Source organism: Neovison vison, chromosome 12, assembly GCF_020171115.1.
Source record: "Neovison vison isolate M4711 chromosome 12, ASM_NN_V1, whole genome shotgun sequence".
NCBI lineage: Eukaryota > Metazoa > Chordata > Mammalia > Carnivora > Mustelidae > Neogale > Neogale vison.
This window is the reverse complement of record NC_058102.1, coordinates 5,423,748-5,445,437: the sequence shown is the minus strand read 5'-3', so window position 1 is coordinate 5,445,437 and position 21,690 is coordinate 5,423,748. Positions and strand designations below refer to the sequence as shown.

The following is a 21,690-nucleotide window of genomic DNA, read 5'->3' as shown; positions in this document are numbered from 1 at the left end:
ACAGACTCGCTTCTCCAGAGCCTCGGCTCAGGGGAACTGAAAGCCTAAAGCCGCTGGGGGAGGCGGAGCAAAACCCACTCAAGACCGGGACCCCGGGGGGAGGGAAGGAAGAAGCAAACCCGTCTGCTTTCAGGAGGGGCAGGAACTCCCTCCCCACCAGGCCCAGCCACAGATCCATGGCGCCTGGGGGAAGGATGTCAGCAAAAGGCCTGGAGGAGAGGGGGCAACCCCAGATCCTGCATTTGTACAGAGCAAAGGTCAGAGGTCAGTGACGCGGGCGGGTGGCGGGGGTGGCGGGGGAGGATTGGTCTCTTGCCTGAGACCCACCACAGAGACAAGATTGCATCTGACTGCCATGGAAGGGGTATCAGGGGTGGGAACGTGGAAGAGGTGCCAGCTCTGGGCCCACACGCAGTGGAGGCTGTCTCCTGCTGGAGGAGTCTGATGCCTGTGCACTGCGCGCCCTCAGGGTAACGGCAGCTACAACAAACTCAAACAAAGTTCAAGGACAATGAAGCCTAGAGAGGTTGAGTAACTTGTCCAAAGTCACACAGCTGGACAAGTGCAGAAGCAGCATTGAAACCCAGGTCTGCCTGTCTGAAGGGCTGTTTGTTATTTGCCTGCGTGTTTCTCATCTCCTAGAGGCCTCTGTTCAAGAAACACCATGTCTGAAATGTTCAGGATGTTGAAGAGTTCCTTTCCCTAACAGCCGCAAATAGAGCCAAGTCCCCATGCAGTCGCCAGGACAGAACTAAATTGCCTGCCCAGGAGAGGCTCTCTCTGGGGGTCCCTATCTTCTTAAGTCATATCCAAGTGGACCCAGCTCCTATGGCCTTTTATTAGACATTTTCTGCTGAGTCACAAAACCCATCAGTTTCTAACTCCACCTTCTCCGAAAGTTGCTCTCCTTTGCTGAAAGGTTAATTACACCAAAAGGTTTCAAAAGATGTGGCCCTTCCCCTGCTTTCAGAGCTCTGTAAGTCAAGAAAGCTGACGTCTCAGCTTCATGGTGGTTTTGTTTTTTTTTTTTTTTTTTTGGATGAGCTAGTTTTTATACGGCAAATAAACCAAGACAGGCGATCTCTACTAGGATGCTGGTTAACATGGATGGAAGGGTCCCAGCGTCTTTAGGGAGCCCTAGCCCTTCTGAATAATGGCAAGCGAGGTCCAGACAATTTAGGGGTGCCAAATTACTTCTGTGTCTCCCCATACAGACACGGTACCATCCACCCAAGAAGGTCCTGGTACATGACTCATGCAAGGAGAAAACGTGCATCTCTATGGCTTTGGCTTCCTGTTTGCCAGCCTGTATCCAGAAGCATCCTTCCCAAATAGAGCACAATTTTTGCTAATCGTTCCCCAACTTAAACCATGGTACTTGCGCCAGACTTTGATGCCTCGATGATGCGGTCTATATTTGAGATGTGTCTGCGTATTTTTAGAGACAGCATTTAAAAATAAGTGCTTGATTTTGCTGGAGAGGTGGGGGGCTGGATGTGCTGGGGATGGTGGAAGCTTTCTTAGTGGACAATTCAAATCCAATTCTGTCACACACGCCGGATATGCCAGCATGTCATTAATTTACATCGATAATTAGAGTAAAATTTTGCTCATTTAGATGAAATGAAAAATCTTTATTAGCAAAACCTTTGTTAGTTGGCCCCATAGAATAATAAAGGCAACTGGATTAATTGTAAAGGTTTCTATCCGTTTATGGTAATGGAGAGAAGTATTTGCAAATAGCGATCTCGCTCAGCTTTGATGATCTCTGGGACTGAACGGTTGAGGGGGAAAGCGCTTCCATTTGTTAACAAAAATGATCATAATGCTTTAAAAAAGTGAGATTTTAGGAAAGTGAAATCTGATGTTCATATCACTCATTATGAATGAATTCCTTCTGTGGGGTGGCGAGTTCAGAAGCCTGAGTGGGGAGGGGGTCGGCTGTATGAATCCTGAAACCCCAAGAAAATGAGGCCTCATCGTGGAGTGACCCAACCTGGGAGCCGAGAGTGACCTTCCCACCCAGGAACCCGGGCTGAGCCGAAGCAGAGTCAGAGGAAGCACGGGGGTGGGGCTGCTTCCGGAAGTATTTTAGATTTCAGTTTCCACCTGAGCTATTCTCTGGGACGATGGCGGCGGCTTGTTCGACCAGTGGAGAGTGCTCGGAGCAGTGCATTGTCTGCTGGGGAGGGAATTCTGCTTCTGTGCTTGGATCCCTGGTGCTCTGTGTCATCCCGGCTGTTGGGCCACTGGACCGTGGCGTGGGAGAATGTGGACACTGAACCCACGACACCATCCATTCACTAGGACTTGCTGAGCACCTGCTCTATGCTGGGCTCTTTTTTGGCGTTTGGGCCCCAGTGAGGAACGAGCCCTGGGCGCTGCTGACATGTGGGGATATTACAGACTGAAGTCAGCAAGCAAGGCAGACCCTCAGGATGCCGTCCTGTTGGGAGGCGCTCTTGGCCTTGGAAGGTCATCCCGGAGGGCAGAGAAGCCAGTGCAGCAGGTTGTCAGAGCTAAAAAGAGCACCATTCAGTTTTTGAGGAGGAAACTGCTGAGAATCTCTTCTGTGATGGGCAGGAGGCCCTCAGAGAGGGTGGCCTGTGTCCAGCCTGTGGGGTGGACGTGTCACCAGCATGGTCACAGTGGTACCCCCAGAGCTTCTGGAAACACTGGCAATGGAACCAGGGGGAGGGTGGGGAGAGGGAACGGGGGTTGGCGGGAGGCCCAGAGCAACTCCCAGGCTCTACGCTGCCCCGTTCGGGGGTGGGGAGAGACTGGCTGCGCCTTCGGGTGACACAAGCCCAGCGATTATCCAGGGAAGGAAGAGGGAGCGTGGTCGCTGGAGCCCAGTTTAGTCTGATTCTAAAAATTTGATTTTATATGTGCCCTGACTGAAAAGGTGCAATTCATGCTTGTTACACAAACAGAAGGCTCCTGTGAGTCTTCGGTAAGATTGAAAACAAAACAATAACACCACCACCACCCAAAACCTTCCAGCATTTTCAAGATAGAGAATAGCCCTAAACTCTGGCCGGATGTGCTCATACACCACCACGTAGGACAAGGAACCAAATGCATTTCTTACTTGCTCATCTGTCAGAATCTGGACGTGGCGGGAGCAAATGGCCCTGAATTCATCCCTGGAGGCGGTGTTCGTTTTCATGGTGTCGAAGCTCTCGAACTCCTGAGCAATGGCGCGGTAGTGGGAGCCCACCGCCTTGTGCAGCCGAGCCAGCAGCTGCTGGTTTGCCGTCTCCTTGGGAGACGTAGACGGCGGGCCTTTGGGCATTTTCTCAGCCCACTCAGCAGCAGTCTGGGGAAAGAAAAAAAAGGAAGATTGATCCTTATAATAAACAATAAGTCATCTCGTGGTTCCGGGCCCACCGCTCATGGCAGGTCCCAGGGGGGGCCCCGGCTCTGTTGAGGAAAAGTGCCACCCAGAGGCAGGTCTCAGAGAGGATCCAAGCAGAGGTTCAGACTTGGCTGAAAGGGAAGCCCAGGCTCCCTGGCCTTGGAGAGGGAGCCACAAGTCAGGGCCACCGTGCAGGGGGAGGTCATGTGGAGACGGCCCCGGGGAGGTCAGGCCTTTGTTCTCCTGCATCCACTCATTTGCTCTGTCCTTTGGTTCACTTCACAAACCCCCAGCGAGTGTCCGCTCTGAGTTAAGGGAGTAAATGTGGATCCAGACCGCTCTTATTTCTGGACATCAGTGCAGAGAATTTGTACTCCCAGTGGTTAGAATTGGAAAGGCAGCTTCTGAGGGCCCTTACTACGACGTGATGCTGCGGCAACACTGCTGGCTACGGGTTCCCTTAAGCCTAAAACTTCGAGGCCCACAGGGCTTTCGGCAGAATCTGTGGGCTTGGAGGCTGAGCAGGGCAGTGGGGCAGGTTTGTTGAGCCCCAGGCGTTCCAAACCTCTCCTGGGCAGTCTGGAGGCCGAATGTCAGGGCCTCCTGGCGCTGTCCATGGTGCCTGGGCGCCTGGAGATGGGGTGAGCCATGGCCTGGGCTCAGGGCCGCTTTCTGGAGGGAGGAGGAACAGGCTATGGGGAAACAGGGGGTGGGGAGAGAAGGAGCTTGCTACTGGATGTATAGGCTATGTGCTGGTAAGAGGGCCAGGCAAGGGGAGCAGAGAGGAGCCTGGGGAGGACCGCAGACCATGTTCTATGTGTGCTGATGACCACTATGGTGGACAGGCGGGACAGCAGGAATAGCAGACAAGGAAGTTACTTAGTGATCACCAATGGATGCTAAGACCCAACATCACTCTGTGTTCAGCCTGGGGCCAGTCAGGAGGACAGACTGAGCTTGTGATGAAACCAGACTTGGGCAACTGGGGCTTAAAGGGCAGCGGTGTCCTGAGCCTTCCGTGAGGGGACAGGGGTCGGGGGAGTGGACAGGGAAACAGCTCTAATATCCACCTGCTTGCTGCAAGCAGAAAAAGGACCCCCAAACCAGACCTGCGTTTGCTGCCTTAGCGGTTCAGCTCCTGAAGTTTGAGGAAGGGGTGAGGCTGTGGGATGGGAGGGGACGCTGGGCTCTGTGAGAATGCGTGGGTGACAATGCATGACAGCTGTCTCCTGATGAGGGTGAATTCTGAAATCTGCCCAATTTCCTCCATCAAAACCTGTCGTGACTGTTAGCTGTAACAGCTCTCGTGATGCGTAGCACTGTGCTAAGACCTTCACAAGATTTTCATGTTTAATCCCCCCAACTAGTATTAAAACTGGGTTGTGTCTTGTGAAAAAATGTTCAACATCACTTGTCATCAGGGAACTACAAATCAAAACCACAGTGAGATACCACCTCACACCAGTCGCAATGGCTAAAATTAACAAGTCAGGAAACGACAGGTGTTGGTGAGGATGCGGAGAAAGGGGAACCCTCCTACACTGTTGGTGGGAATGCAAGATGGTGCAGCCACTCTGGAAAACAGTATGGAGGTTCCTCAAAAAAATTGAAAATAGAGCTACCCTATGACCCAACAATCGCACTACTGGGAATTTACCCCAAAGATACAAATGTAGTGATCCGCAGGGGCACATGCGCCCCAATGTTCATAGCAGCAGTGTCCACAATAAGCAAACTGTAGAAGGAGACGAGACATCCATTGACAGATGAATGGATAAAGATGTGGTCCATATACACAAATGAATATTACTCAGCCGTCAGAAAGGATTGAATATTTACCATTTACATTAGCGTGGATGGAAGTGGAGGGGATTATGCTGAATGAAATAGTCTCAGAGAAAGATAATTCTCACATGATTTCACTCATGTAGAACATAAGAAACAGCACAGAGGACCACAGGGGAAGGGAGGGGAAACTGAATGGGAAGAAATCAGAGCGGGAGACAAAGCATGAGAGATTCTTAACTCTGGGGAAAAAACTGAGGGTTTGCTGGGGGTGGGGTGGGGGGGTGGGGGGATGGGGTACCTGGGGGATGGGCAGTAAGGAGGGCACGTGATGTGATGAGCACCGGGCATTACACACAACTGATAAATTATTGAACACTACATCTGAAACTAATGATGTACTACATGCTGGCTAATTGAATTTAAATGAAAAGAAAACTTGGTCATGTCTCATTTTCAGCAATTCCACAGCAATATATGTATTCTGTGTTACTCTCCTTCACGACAGAGCATAATGTTACTTTATGAAGCTGCATCAAACACAGAATGATTCTGAAAATACCCTCAAAAACATGACCCCACACTCGGACCCCAGCCTGTGTCACCTTCAACCACTGAAAGGTAAACAGATGCTTTTAAAGACATCCACTTGGAGCCATTCAAAGCACGTGAATGCTTTTCTTTTCCCATTCTAGAAAACGAGACTGACCTTACTGGTGGATGTGATACATTTCCAGACAGTTACAGCTCACCTCCCATAGCTAAGCACAGGGCTATTTCCCTAAACACTCCATGGGGTGGTGGTATTCAGAGTGCAAAGGAGCCTCCTCCAGGAGGAGAGTTGTGCTCGAAGTCCGACCTGACACTTGGCGCTCCTTTGTGCCCTGAGAAGGATGGGCCCCCAGCTGGGAAGAACACAGGAGGACAAGTCTAGCACAGGATGGCGGGAGTCCTGGGTCTGAGGCTAGACTCTGCCTCTAACACATTGTGTGGCCCCACACAAGCCCTGAGCTCCCTTTCCCCCTTGGTTTCCTCATCGATCCAGAGGGAATAAGGAAGGGCTGACATGAGACAGTTTATGTGAGTGCTCTTTGGAAGTTTTAACACAAAAAACAAATTGGAAATCCTCTCATTCTACCTATAGATGTAGAAGAATTCTCACTTAGTAGATTATGCAACCTGGGTTAATATGGTTTCAACTCCAGAGGACACTGGATCATTTTTTTTTTTTTTTTGGAAACTGGATCATTTTTAAGCAAAAGAGACATTACTAAATTTAACTTGTGTATTAGAAAGGCCCGAATAGACAGGTAACCATAAAAGAAACTGAAAAAGCTATTAAAAGATCTATCATCTATTATTAAAAAGGTGCCAAACCTAGCTGATTTTAAGGGCAAGCTGTATCTCACTTTTTAACAATAAATAATTTTTACATTAGTCAAATAATTCTAGAACACAGAAAGGAATATACGGTGTCCCAACTCATTACATATATTTCCCTAACACCAAAATATGATAAACACTTGAAACAAAAAATATAAACTGACCTAGTTTACAAGCACTAACATGAAGACATTAAAACATTTTTAAAAAGACCATTAGGAATACTTAGCACCATTATTTTTAATCACAAATCAACTAGGGTTTATCCCAAGTATAAGAATCCTCCAAGAATTAGCAGACCTTTCTTTTTTTTTTTTCCAATTTATTTATTTTCAGAAAAACAGTATTCATTATTTTTTCACCACACCCAGTGCTCCATGCAAGCTGTGCCCTCTATAATACCCACCACCTGGTACCCCAACCTCCCACCCCTCGCCACTTCAAACCCCTCAGATTGTTTTTCAGAGTCCATAGTCTCTCATGGTTCATCACCCCTTCCAATTTACCCAAAAGCACATACCCTCCCCAATGTCCATAACCCTACCCCCTTCTCCCAACCCCCCTCCCCCCAGCAACCCACAGTTTGTTTCGTGAGATTAAGAGTCACTTATGGTTTGTCTCCCTCCCTATCCCATCTTGTTTCATGGATTCTTCTCCTACCCACTTAAGCCCCCATGTTGCATCACCACTTCCTCATATCAGGGAGATCATATGATAGCTGTCTTTCTCCGCTGACCTTTCAATTCCTTATATGAGGTCACATATCGACAGATGGCAAAAGGCATTTAACAAAATCCAGCAACTAATCCTGTTAGAAACGGTGTAGCCATTTCTGCACCACACAGAGATGAAATGAAGATCCTGTGTGTAATACTCTCTCCCTAATTGAGAGTATTAGCCAGACATAGTCTTCAAACATAGTAAATGAGTAACATATTAAAGCACTGAAGTCCAAAACAGGATAGGCACACTAGACTGTCAGTTCTACTATTCATGTTTTTAGAGGCTCTGGCTTTCGAAATAAGACAAGAAGATGAAATAAACCGAATGAATGTTGACAAACGAGATTCACCGTTATTTGTGGATGTGATCGTACAACAAGAAAATCTCCAGACAGTGAGGAAAGGGGCTGGAATAAAGCCAAAAATACGAAACAGCAATACCATTTTTTGGGGCAATAATGATAACTCGTTAGAAATTGTATCATGAAACCGACCCACATTTATGTTGGTAACAAGCTCTTGAATGCTCTGGATAAATTTCAAATGAAAGCACACGACCCACACAGAGACGGCTGCGTACATTCTACGGAGGGGCTGTGAGAGCAGGTTGGAAGTACAAAGGGACGGGTACTGTGATCCCAGATAGGAAGATGCCATTTCAAAAGATCTCTAATTATAAATAAAGTTAATAAAATCTTAATAAAAATCTTAGTGGATATTTGGGAGAATCATCACACATATAGACACTAAAGTTGATACGGAGAATAAATATAGGAGAATTGCCACGGAATTCTTGGGAAAGGCTAGCAATGAAGTTTTTGACCTGCCAGATATTAACACACTATGAACTTGATACAATCAGAAGAGTGTAGCTTGGTCTAGAAACATGCAAGGAAATCAGTGGCCACCTGCTTAGATTGTTAGTGGACGAGAAATAGGCCTCTAAATGTGGCAATGTGGCTGAGCCATGATACCACTAAAGCAGTATGGAACAGTGTGGCTGACTCCAAGACAGCTTTGGCTCAGAGTGACCCTGTAAGCAAGAAAGAACATCCAAGTTTCAGAAAGGAAAATTTTTTCTTGTCTCCTGACCCATCCGCTTTAAACCACGGTCCTCCTGGGTTTCCACCTTGGCCAAGGGAGACAGTCCTTCCAGTACCTTGGGAAATAAACAAGGTGAGCTCATGGAACTATAATCATTACAGAATTATTTACAAAATTAACAAGATTTTACAAAATTGGCAACAGTTTGGATGCCTGATAGTAGGGAAACAGTTAAATAAGATATGATATTTCTTTTTTTAAGATTTTATTTATGTACTTGAGAGACAGCGTGCAAGTGCCAGTTGGGGGAAGAGCAGAGGGAGAGGGAGGAAGAATCGCGAGCAGATGCATGCTGAGCGAGGAGCCCAATGTGGGACTTGGTCTCACGACCCTCAGATCATGATCTGAGCCGAAATCAAGAGTCAGGCATTTAACAGACTGAGCCACCCATGTACCCCAAGATTTGATAGTTCTATAGGATGGATTACAGTGTAGTTATATAGAATATTTCAAGGAATAATTTAATAATATAATAAAATTTTTGTGATGTTCTAAGTGGAAAAGGATCCAAAAAATGGTCCAAATGATTGTGCATACACACATGTGTGCACATACATGCAAGTATTAATGCTTGTTCTCTGGGTGGAGAGGGAAGGGCAGCAAAGTCAGGAGGGTAACTGGAGCTCCCAAGCTGGGAGGGTCAGGGGTCCTGAACTCTGGGGCTTGGGACAGTCTGGTGAGTGATGCTGAGGACAGCCTGGTGGGGAATCCTGCTCAGTGGGACAGCCTGGGCCGTGAGTCGGACGCCTGTTATTATCTGACTCCCAGAGCCCCGAGGGGCGGGGAGCACCTGTGCTGGGCACATGTGACACACGCGCTGCCCTCGCAGAGAATGAATGCTCAGTGCACACCCATGAGTACTGTCCTGAGTCTTTCACGAACACTCGTGGGATGTCTGGTATGTGCCAGGCGCTCGTCTTAATACTGGGGAGGCGGAGGTACGAAGTAATCCTTAATAAGGTCTCTACCCAGGGGAAGTCTCTGGGAGGAAGAGAGAGACCAGGGCCAAGCTCACCTGAGAGCAGATTCTAAGCAGGTTGTGTGCTCTCAGAAGGGGACACCATGCCGTGGACACAACTGGTCTCCCGGAGGAGAGGACACCTGAGCTGGGAGGCCAAGGAAGTGCCGGTGTAAGTCAGCTGAAAACCCAGAGCCTCAGGCCATATTCAAGGCCATGTTCAAGGCCTCCGGCCTGCAAAGTCAGCTCTTCCCACAGGCCCTGAGCTGCAGCCCGAGGTGGCCCCATCCTCTCCCGGGCCAGGAGGGTGGGGGGCCAGGAGGGTGGGAGGCCAGGGGTCACACATACACACACGGGCACTTGCCAATGAGAAAAGAGGTAACAAATTTCCTGTCCAGACACACAAGAGTGCGGGTAACCGAATCTTCTCACGAAGGGGGTTTTGCTGCCAGTTAGAAATCGTCTTTGGCCTCCTGCAAAAGTAATTACTGTGTTTTCACTGCAGAAAACTTAGAAATGACAAAAACGCTACAAAGGATAAACAGAGATCGCCGCTCTTGCTGCTCCCTGAGCCACCACGGTCATCACCTCGGTGACCAGGATGCACTGCTGATCCTGCGGACAGGGCTGCTCCCACTTCACACCACGCCGCCCAGAGCACTCCCCACCTCCCTGGCCTTGCAAGGGCAGAGCCTGCTGGCTCTTCCATCAGGGCACACAGGGGCGGAATCTGTCAGGCACCCCGTTCTGGTTCTCATCCTGCTCTTGAACAAAGCCGCTCAGCCACCGCCAGCCTTGCTCCGAGTGACTAAAGACGCCAGGGAAGAACAGATGGCTCTTGGTCTGGCGCTTTTGTGTCCCTGGCACTTCTCACGTGATCATTATCTCTGAATGGGGGAAAATGGTGCTTTTTCTATAACTAGAAGGAATGTTTCTCCTAATCAGAAAGGACACCACTATGTTCCGATGTAAATGTCACTTTCCGCTACTAACTAGGCTTTCCATAAAAGGCACCATCGGGATCGGAATGACAGCGGGGACGTGGAGAACCACAGGGAAGGGATCAGGTGTCATGCACCCACCTTCGTCCACACCGTTGTCTGGAACAGGAGCCGTGGGGCCTGCACGCTCTCATCTAACCCCTGTATACACACTGGGCTGTTCTGGGTACTTAAAACAGACAAACAAAAAGAAGTGGAATCTTATACACCATAGGTCTGACCCGGCTGGAGAATTTCTGTTTTGAAGGAATTTTCTCTCATCTACTCAAGGGCATTCATGGAGCCTGGTTTTACCAACACAACTGTCCCTCTTGATGTTGCAGGGAAACGCGGACCACCCCGGCCAAGAAGAAAATTCCTCGTCCCCTTTGTGATTTTATAATGTTGGCAAAATATGTAAAAGAAACCATGTCCCAATATGGGAAGTATATAATCCTCACAGAGCCTATGGGTAACACAGAGTGCTCTTCAGCTTCAAACGTGTCCATAGATCTCATTTAGTAAAAAACAAGTCCGAGTTTTACAATGTACACCTGTGGTTCTAAGTCCTGCCATTGTGTGGAATCACCCAAGAGGCTGCTCTTTGTGGATGGGGGTCAGAGGGAGGAGGTCTGGGTGCAGGTCAGAGGGAGGTGGCCGGGGTGGGGTGTGGTCAGACGGAGGCAGCTTGGGTGGGGGGTGGTTAGAGGGAGGAGGTCTGGGGTGGGGAGCGGTCAGACAGTGGCAAGCACGGGCCTGTGCAGAACTCGTCTGGAGCGTGTGCCTTCCGCCCAGCTCCAGGGCTCCCCTCCCTCTTGTAGCCCGAGGTCTTTGACGCTGTCTGTGGCTCTGACTGGGGTTTCTCCCAGCGCACGCAGCTTAAGAGCCGGGGAGAGCCCTGCAGGCACAGTGCTGGGATCCCCATACCATGTCCCATCCTCCCTGGTCAGGCCAGACCTGCCATCTCTGGGTGCCTCACACCAGCACAAGAAGAAGGGGTCCACCTGCCTGGCTCAGGCTGGACCACAGCTCGAGGCAGTGGCCCCATTAATCCAGGTTCACCACACTAGAGGGAGCGCAGGGCACGGGGGCCACACTGGTCAGGTCTAGGGCGTTGGGCCTGGAGGGCGAGGACAGTCTCCCATCAACCGAGGGCTTTGGGGTTAGCCGGAGCCAAATGGGAGTTGAGCTCTGCCTTTTTCTTGTGACCTTGAGCAAGACAAAACACCCGTCTCTGCCTCATTTTCCTCCCAGGGATAAAGCAGGGATAAAAACAAAACCATCTCAAAAGATGGGCCTGCAATTTCAACAAAATGACACGTGCATGCTTGGCCCCACACCTGGCACACGTGGGCGGCCATTCTTGCTGCTGCTGCTCCTGGGGGCTGTGATTCCAGACATTTCTGCCCAAGTCTGACAGACCCGGGTTTGCGTTCCGGCTCCTGGTTAATACTGTTTCTACCGTGCATCATCACGGAGGCATTCTGGCTAAGCCACCTGCCAGGGAGGTGGAAGCCAGGTCTGAGATGTGGTCACACACCCCACGAGCCTGGGCAGGAGCCCAGCGACCCTGTGGGCACTCCACAGAGTCCTGGTCTCCTGACCAGCGGCCCCAGGCTCCGATTCAGCACGGCTGAGCCACAGCCCTGGGGCTGGTGCCTTCAAGCAAGTTGCTTTGTTTCTCTGGGTGTAGGTCCTCCATCTGTAAAGCAGTGATAGCCACAGCAGTGCAAGAGAACTGCCCTCTAAGAATCGTCCAGAAGGCAGGCATAATCAGGGACCACACCATCCATTTCAGGAAGGCACCGTACCAACCTGTTTGAGACAAAGGTGGTGGGGGAAGCTCCAAGTGAGAAGCTTGCTGACCTAACCCACATCTGACCAAACCAAGGGGAGCGAGGGAGGGAGGAGGCCCCGAGGAGAGGGTTATACTGGCCACAAGAGCCAGCTGCAGGCAGGGTGTGCTCCGGAAGGATTTGCTGAACCTGGGAGGTTGTTAGCTCACATGCTGTCTATCGTACTCTTCTTCCAACAGCTGGAAAAGGGAATGATTCCAGAAAAGAGGCTTCTAGCATCCTGTCAAGTTCTGTTCAGCCACGATCATGGCGGACTTATGAAATCAATTTGCCACTAAGTCATATCCCAAACAACTTTTCTAGATAACGGGAAGAGAGAACAGAATAGGGAAGAGGCGGATTGAAGTGTCAAATAATCCAGTAGGGTAGGAAACAGAGGTACATGTCCATTGTTTCCTGTGGAATACTGCATTCGAGGCCTGATCGCTTCCATTCTCCCTGTGACCATATCCTTTGCCGTGTGACTCTGGGGTTCCTCGGACTGAAGAAGCTGGGAATATGGCTTTGGATTCAGCTGTGTGACTTGCTTTGGGCAAGGGAAGGTTAGCAAGTATAACAGGAACAAAGAATATAAAAAGTTCTTGCATGAGGGGGCAAACCCTCCTGTGTGTGGCGGCGGGGTGGGGCCTTGAGAACAGGACCTGGGCACAGCTCTGGTTTGAGCAGGAGGTGAGAACACAGCAGAGATGTCCCAGTCAGGTCCCCTGAGCTGGGCCACCCTGGATCAGCCGCCCTACAGATGCAAAAATGGAATATGTGCTCATTGTCATGGAGGTTTTGCGGTTGTTTGTTACCTGGCGTAACTGACCAATACAGTTCTGAATGTCTAGTTAGCAAGAGAGAAAAAGGGGTGAGCTCAGAGTACAGAGAAAAGAAGGAAGCTGTTTGGCGCCGATGGTTTTCTGGCTGTTGGTGTTCACTGACAGTGGGCATTTTGCTTGGGAACTTTGTGACCCTCCTCGTGTGGGTGGCCAAGGTGGCAATTATGTGGCGGGGAGGGAAAGGGCAGCCAGCATGGTTTGGCCTTTCAGATTAGATTAGAAACACATAGGTATATTCATGTAACTATTATGAAGGTTAAAATTAGTTAATCAGATCACATGATTCTTCCACTAAGTTTTGTTCTGAATACTTGGGGGAAAATTATATAGTTTTTCTATCATTCCTTACAGGAGAAAAAAAAATCCTAAAATTTCACACAGAGTAAGAACACAGCAGGTAGCAAAACTCCTAATTAGAAATACTCAGTAAAGAGCTCCTCCACTTCCTTTTCAAGAACATGATAATTACTTCTAAGAATTGAAAAATTGCTTCATTTGATCAAATATTTTGATTAGCAAGGAAATTAATTGTACTGTATCTCCATTTGTATTTACAGTGAATAAATGAATGTTAAAAATAACAACAGCAGAAAAACTGCCTGTCAAAAAACCAAAACCCAAAAAGGATAGGACATAAAAAATCCAGACGAAAATAAAGGAGAAGCTCTGTGTGCCAGCGCCAGGGTGCAGACCCTCATCGCCCGATCGAAAGCCCCGCACCTCCGACAGTGCACTCGTGTCTATTAGGAGGTCCCAGGAGCTGTGCCACGAGGGGATTGGTGCCGACAGCCCAGTGCGCTGTTTGCAGAAGTCAGGGAGTGATGCTAGAATTCCAGGCAGAATCCAGGTTTCCAGGGGGCGTGACCACGCCTGGACCTGAGGTCTCTCCATGCAAGAATTCTTTCTGGGCAATGCACAAGGGTCTGTCCAAAGATCCTTCCCGTGGAAAGGTATAACCAAGATGAGCTCTTAAAGTTTGCAGGGCTGGGCTTTGAGAGGTCAGGACGCAGCTGCAGTTGGTCCCCAGGCTACTCTCCTGCAAACTGACGATGGAGCTTAAGACGGACTGATGGCAAAGCTATGCTCTTCCCACCTTATCCTGACTCCAGTCCCCTACTCCATGTGTGAGAATCCAAGCCCCTACCCATAATAGGGACGTGACGACTCATACATGTGATGAGGGTCTACCTACTGTATCAGGCACTGACTCAGACCCCGGGAACAGAGCAGGGGATGGCAGACAGATCTCCCGCCCTGGAGGAGCAGAAGCTTTTGGAGACAGCTGAGGAAGCAAGCAGGGGGGAGGGCTGCCCTGGGCCTGCCTCCCAGGGATCTCTCACAACTGGCCTCACTCCCACCCAAGCCATGCCAGTCATGCCCACAGGGAGAGGTTTTCCCCTCCTGGGTCCCCGCACACAGGGTCGCCACACACAGGGTCCCCACGCCCAGGAAACCCCATCTCCCGACACCCAGGCTTGGCGCGAGCTCATCAAAACTGCCTGCCCTCCTCTTGGCCCTGATGATGCAGAACAATTCTCCTCTTCCTCTGGTTCCAAGCTTACTTCCATCACACAGCTCACAAAGGATCTTTCCGGATGCTTTTGCAAACGCCCAATTCACAAACCCTTCGGTAGCGTGAAATTGCCATAAAACGCGGAGAAATAAAGCAAACATTTGAGCCACCCCTTCGACCCTTTAATGATTCAATAAACTCATGGGTGAAGTCATTTATGAAACTATTAAAATAAATTCTTCCACTCAAATAAATTCCACACCATATAATCACATCATTACTAAACATTAAACATTAAATACACGCTCACTGAAGTAAGAGAGGATAAAAAAAAATAAAGAACGCAAATATTTCAGGTTTTCTCTGTTTGGGACCATGCAAAGCTCTTTCTGCACTGACGCACTTAATTCAAGTAAAGCCCCACGGAGCGGACGTGAGGATAGCTCCCAGCCGCCCCGTAGGCCTCCGAGAGCGCCGGCCTGCTGGGTCTGGACCTCTGTTTCCTCAACCACAAAATATGGATCATGTAGAACCCACACCTCCAAAGGCTGTTAGGAGGTTGGCCGAGTTAATGTACGTAGGGGCTTAGAGCAGCGCCTGGCTCCAGTGTGTGCACCATCAAGGGGGGTGGGAGGAGGGGCTGGGGGTGTGTGTGACTTGCTCCTTCGTCTTAATCTCTCAGAATAGACCATCCAAATTCAGGCCTCATTAAAAGGCAAGAGATGGAACATTCTGGATTGCATGCCAGTGGTCATAGACATTTCTGCCAGAGTAGGAGGTACTCCCAGGGAGCTGTATGTCTGTATGGTCTGCCCGGCCCCCTCCCAACCCTGGGGTGGGCCCAGCGCCTGGCACACATTCTTATCCACATTTGCTGAACGTGGCAAGTTAAGATTCTTTCAATGGAATGGAGCATCTAAAGCCAGAACATGGAGAGCTCACAGACAAGTTAGACACCTAGGCATAGGACAATAGCCAAGATATGAGCACCATCTGTATTTTGGATTTTCTCTGCAAGACATATTTGGGACAATGACTTATTGGGTTGACTCCAGGCTTCCTGTTATGGTCATAACCTTGTAAAAAATCAATGTTCAACCCGGGTCCTTAATTAATGCCAAAACAGCAATTAAATTGGTCTGTCGTGACTCTGGAGGGACAAACAGACTCTGGAGGGGCCTGCCTGCACTGGCCGGGCCACAGTCCATTTATTTGGAACATGTAGGTAGCGTCCCCCTGGGACTGGGCATCAGGAAAGGCTGCCAGCTTAGATTGGAGAGGACACGCTTGTGGAAGTGCTTTTGAGAACACCAGGCCGAGTGACAGACCCAGGCTGGAGCATCGGAGGAGCTGGGACAGGGAGGTGGACCACACCCAGCCCTGCCCCCCAGGAGCCCAGGATGTTTGGGTTCGAGAAAAATCAATTCACTCAAATTCATAGTAACTACTTTACTAGAAATTCAGAATTGTGATTTCTTCCAAACCTCACTGACTGGACACGATCACTTTATGGTCTGCCTGAAACAGTTGTTTGAAAAGGGGTCCCTCAGATGGAGAAGGAGGGGCAATGTGACCCCCCCACCCACCAGGTGGAAGCCAGTCTGGCATGGCCTCCTTCACATTTCTGCCAGTGGCATCAGAAACCAGGCCATGCTCCCTTTGGGGGCCATGCCTGTCCTGCTTCCAGCGGTGTCCTACCTGGCAGCTGCTAGGGCAGAAGGCACCCAGCCCCGGGTTCCCCCAAGGAGCCTCCAGACTCCTGGTGGCGCCCAGGATGTGTCAGGGGAGGAACTGTAACAGATGCAGATCTGGGAGTTTTTAACCTTGAAAGAGTCACTCTGCATATGCTAAATGGTAATCAAGCTTAGCAGGTTGTACACCTAATTCTTCATCTCCTGGGACAATGTTATTTTTGGTCTGTGGCTTTTATCACTACAGTTGACTTTAAGTGGGCTGTCTGTATTAGTGCAAATACCAGGTCAGCACTAGGACTGGTGCAGATGCCAATGTTCAGAAGAAAGAGGCACTTGCTTGTGCCAAGGTACCAGTGGTCTCCACCGGTAGGGGAGCCAGCTCCCCAAACTCAAAGGCCCAGAGAGGGGAGGTGGGTGGGTCTGGTCTGCCTGGTTCCCATGAGGTGCCACTGATATTCAAGGTTATGTGTGATAACATCCCTCTTCCTTCAGCTGGGGCACGGTGAGGCCAACAGGCCCTCCCTCTGGCCAGTCACCAAGGCCACCCCCGGTGTCCAAATTGGCCTGAGCTGTTCCTTCACAACCTGCCACGTCAACGGTCTAAGACAACTAGTAAATGTTGGTTAGCAAGTGGAGAGAGAGTGAAATTTAGAGGAAACATTTAAAAATCCCTGAAATAATATCGAGAGGACTTAGCCTTTCTTGCCATCAGGAGCAGGAGTAAGTAACAGAAATAAAAATCTTAATAATTTACTTAACTCATCCCTAACAATCTTAGAGCTCTTTCCTGAAAAGGGAACGCCCCCATTTTTTTATCCACTCATTAAAAATACATGGACACCATTATATTTACAATAAAAAGAAAGATGAATCAAAGTAACACTGTTGGGAACTGATATAAATACAACATTCATAAAAGAGGACAAACATTTTGATGTGCTTTACGGTTCCTTCTGCAGTTAAAAACTACAATCTTAAATTCTCCCCCGGAAACACCCGTCTTCCGATTATTTAACATCTCACTGCATGACTTTAAGGACCATATATTATAAACACAAAGTAAGGGAAGAGCTCATTGGCTCTCTGTGCACTACGATGTGACAAAATAATTACTCTGCCTTAAATAAGTATGCGTTTTGTTAAAAAAATTCCATTATTTCCAGGCTAATAAAGTAGAGAGATTTTGTATGGGTTTCTAGTATGTCTTTTAAAAATTCTATTTCTGCTCTGAGCGGTATTTTTATATTCACGGAAGATACTGAAAGTGCACTTTCAGACTTAAAAGAAATGTTAAGCAGGAACGATTCTCGAAAAACAAGGTGATCCGCTCTATTTTGCACACAGCATTTTGAATGTAAACTATTTTTCCCAGAAGTGAAAAAGAGGTGTTTGCTGAGGAGGGGAATCCAGGTAATGTTTTCATCTGGTTTGTGGGCGTCTTGTGGGAAAGGGACGAACGTTGTCATTCAGGAATGGTCCTTTGCCTTCTTTTTCACTAAGTCACTGGGTAGGATTTTGGTTTCCATGCTCCGTTCCCCGCCTTTGGTGCCACCCAGGTTCATGTTTCTCATCTGGCAGGAGCGAGGAGGCAAATTCCTGACGGGTCCCCTTTCTTCCCCCAGCTCGCCAGCCTCTGAGCCCACAGGAAATCCCAAGCGTGGCTCTCAAAGCCAAGTGTGGGGCACGAGAATGGTGTGGCGCCCCGGGGCCCGAGCTTGGGCCAGGGGTGTTGACCCCAGGCCCCTGACCCGTACTCTGAGCCTTGCTTCTTTGAAGCAGCCGCAGGAGCAAGGAGGGGACCCCGCGCCGCATCCCAGGATTCGAAGTGAATGCAGCATCTGTTCTGAGAAGTGCTCACATGATTTTCACATGTCATGTGTGACAGGCATATGAGACGGGAGATCAATACAAGTTTTGGAGGACAGATTGAGCAGGGTATCCGACAGAAGAAACGGATTGTGAGTAGGTGTAAAATTGTCATCTCGACTCTCTGCCTACTTTCAATCTACTCCAGGCCTTACGGAGCGTGTTAACTACAATTCCAGTTGTTCCTTTTCCAAGAACGGATTGGGTTTGGGGAGGGATTATTCACAGTGAACCCGCTTTGCAGGGAGTGGTGCCGGCTGTCTTAATTACATTTTGGTGATCTCCTTTTAATTACTTGCCTCCTGTGCGTCCCCTAGAGGGAAAGGATGACTGGTACCATATTTAACGAGCTTGGAGGGGATGCATCAACTATCACCATTTTGTTACTTCTTTCCTTTCTATTAAAAACACCAGCCCAGAATTAAACTTCAGAAATCATCACGATAAAGACGGGCTCGCTCCGCTGCACTCTCTTCCCGGTTCCAGCCACTTCAACCAAGCTGACTCTCGTCCTTGCTCAGAAGTCTCAACGATCTCAAAGGGACTGAACTCTGGAGCCATGAACACAGGTCAGGGGTGGGGGTCTGCCCCTTCCATGCCTCCCCAGTCATCCACAGAGAAACAGGAAGAAGGCAGCCCCCCCTGTGGCCTGTCCTGACTCCAGTGGCCTCTGGGTGCCCCACACTGTGGCCCCACACCCTGTGCCTCCATGCCTTCAGCTTAAAAGCCCTTGATGCCTGTCCTCCAGGCCAGCATACCTATACCCAAGTAGAAGCTTCTTCATCAAGCCAGGAGGAGCAGGAGGAGAGCCAGAAGGTGGCTCCGGCGGTGCCATGAATGTCCCCGGTCCCAGCCCCTTCCGGCCCAGTGTGCTCACTTCTGTACCTAAGCATCTTTCCTCTTATCACTCACCCTGCAATTAATCCGAAAACCTCACCCCAAGGAAAGTGCTTCCAGGGGTGAAGGAGACCCTGTGAAGGAAATCAGGAGATGCGAGGGAAGCAGGCGGGCGACATTTGAAGCTCTGCCCTCTGTCGGGTAGTTCTAGAGCGGGCAGAGGTGCTCCCGATGACCCTTGAGGGTGGATGGCGTGACCATGCTGAGGCCGGAGCGCTGCCTCCTCGGCTGGCGGGCGGGCTGGCCCCTGGCCTCTGGGCTGCGGTGAGGACCCAGGCGGTCAGGCACTAAGCCACTAGAAGGGCTTGGCTCCTACATGGAAGGGCTCCCCAGAGGCACGCCAGCCATGTGAGGAGGCCGACCACTGGAGGCCCCTGCAGCGCCAGCGCTAGGACACTGGCCCCATCTGTGAGCACGACATTGTCCCAGCACAAGCCCCTCCTCCCTCTTTCCTCCCTCTTAGAAGACACAAAGCTGGGGCCGTTCCTGACTCTCGTTCCCTCACGTAGTGGATCAGTAAAGCCCGTCTGTCCACTTTCCAGATGTATCTAGAATGGAGCCACGCCAGCAGGAGCTGCCTCCCTGCTCTGGCCCCTGCCCCCACGGTCCCTTCTCCATATGGCTGCTACGGTGACTCTGTAAGTCAGGTCTGACGCTCCTCCAAGCCCTTGCTTCTGTCTGTTACTCAGAGTCAAAGGCAATACAGTCTTTACAACATCCCCAAGCGACAAGGCCGCCTGCCCAGCCCTCCCTGACGGCATTTCCTTCTCTCTGGCCCAGGGCAGCCACGCCTCGAGCTGATGGGACACCCTCCTGCCTAGGCCTTGGACTAGCTGTGCCCCCTGACACCATCCCCTAGAGGTCACCTGCTCCCCCCCTCACCGCCTCTGGCTCTTGGTCCAGCCTTCCAGATACGCCCTCCTTCTGTCCTGGCTTTATTTCTCTCGGCAGCATGTACTGGCATCTGACACAGGATACGCTTCTCATCTCTTGCCCCCTGCACACACCCCCCACCCCCCTGCAGAATGCAAGCGCCTGGAAGGCAGGGCCCATGTCAGTTTGGTTCCCTACTGACCCAGCACCAGGTCAGTGCTGGCCCACGGGAAACGCTGGTGGATGGAGGAGTGGGCGAATCCACACGTGGGATGGCACACATCAAAGGCAATGCGTGTTCTAGAGAAAAATCAATGAAGAGGAAGATGCCAGGTTCAGCACCGGAAGTGAAGAGCAGGACAGACCCTGGCGGGGGGGTGGTCTGGAGGGGAGGCGGGGTGAGAGAGCGAGACCTCACCCCTCCTACCCACAGTCTGCAAACAACGCCCAGGCTTGTCTCGGGAATCGAAGGGTGACCAGGAGCTAAGAGGAAGCAGCCACTCTGGAAAATAGCATGGAGGTTCCTCCAAAAGTTCAACATAGAGCTACCCTACAGCCCAGCAATGGCACTGCTAGAAACTAGATACCTACCCCGAAGATACAAAGGTAGTGATCTGAAGGGGCACCTGCACCCCGGTGTTTAGAGCAGCAGCGTCCACAGTAGCCAGACTGTGGGAAGAGCCCAGATGGCCACCAACCGATGAAGGGGTACAGAACATGTCGTGTATGTATACGATGGAGTACCACCACTCGGCCATCAGAAAGGATGAAATCTTGCCATTTGCAACGATGTGGATGGAACTAGAGGGCATCACGCTAAGCAAAATAAGTTAATCGAAGACAAGCAATCATCACATGATCTCACTCATATGTGGAATTTAAGAAATAAAAGAGGATCCTATGGGGAGGGAGGGAAAAAATAAAATCAGACAAAATCAGAGAGGGAAACAAACCACAAGAGACTCAATCATAGGAAACAAGCTGAGGGCTGCTGGAGGGGAGGGGGGTGGGGGAACGGGGTAACTGGGGGGCGGGCATTGAGGAGGGCACTGATGTAAGGAGCACTGGGTGTTGTATATAACCGATGAATCACTGACCTCTACCTCCGAAACTAATAATACACTATATGTTAATTAATTGAATTTAAGTAAAAATGTTTTTAAAAAGAAGGTATACGATGGTAACAGGTTATAGTGGCCACTCTCCGAGGGGCAGAGCTGGGCTGCAAAGAGTTGATCTAAGGATCTCTCCTTTTAATGCTTTTGTCCTTGTTCACTTTCCTCTCCGTGGGGGATATACGACTTTGATACAAATACAAAATGATTGTTTAAGAAAGAGTCTTTTAAGACTTGAGAAAATCTCTAGCAACCCCCAAATCAGTGGCATACACGTCCTGTCCTTGATCCCAACCCCAAAGATTCCCGTCTAGAAAACAGGATCAGAAGTAAATATACCAAAATGTTAACAGAGTTTGTCCCTGGGGATGACTTTAATTCTCTCCTTCAAAATTACTAGGGGTGCCTGGGTGGCTCAGTGGGTTAAGCCTCTGCCTTCCCTCAGGTCATGATCCCAGGGTCCTGGGATTGAGCCCCGTGTCAGGCTCTCTGCTCGGCAGGGAGCCTGCTTCCTCCTCTCTCTCTGCCTGCCTCTCTGCCTACTTGTGATCTCTGTCTGTCAAATAAATAAATAAAATCTTTTAAAAAAAATTACTAGGATATTCCAAATCAAGTAAAATTGACATAAGCAACTTCTACAAATATTAGCTTAAACCACAGGAAACTATCAGTATTCAGTCATTTATGGCTCCAAAAATGGTTTCATATGATTCAACCCAATAGAAAAAAATTATTTAAAAAAATACGGGACTCTTCTCAAGATCA

The 21,690-nt window shown here is 49.6% G+C and overlaps 1 protein-coding gene across 3 annotated transcripts in view; it reads right to left on the bottom strand.

Moving 5' to 3' along the window:
• Positions 1–21,690, bottom strand: part of EFCAB6 (EF-hand calcium binding domain 6) — a 229,542-nt gene that overhangs the window by 13,377 nt on the left and 194,475 nt on the right. For all 3 annotated transcript variants that reach the window (XM_044227789.1, XM_044227791.1, XM_044227790.1), the window contains exon 28: positions 3,092–3,319. In XM_044227789.1, coding sequence (XP_044083724.1) covers positions 3,092–3,319 — 228 coding nt within the window. The remainder of the gene's footprint in view (positions 1–3,091; positions 3,320–21,690) is intronic.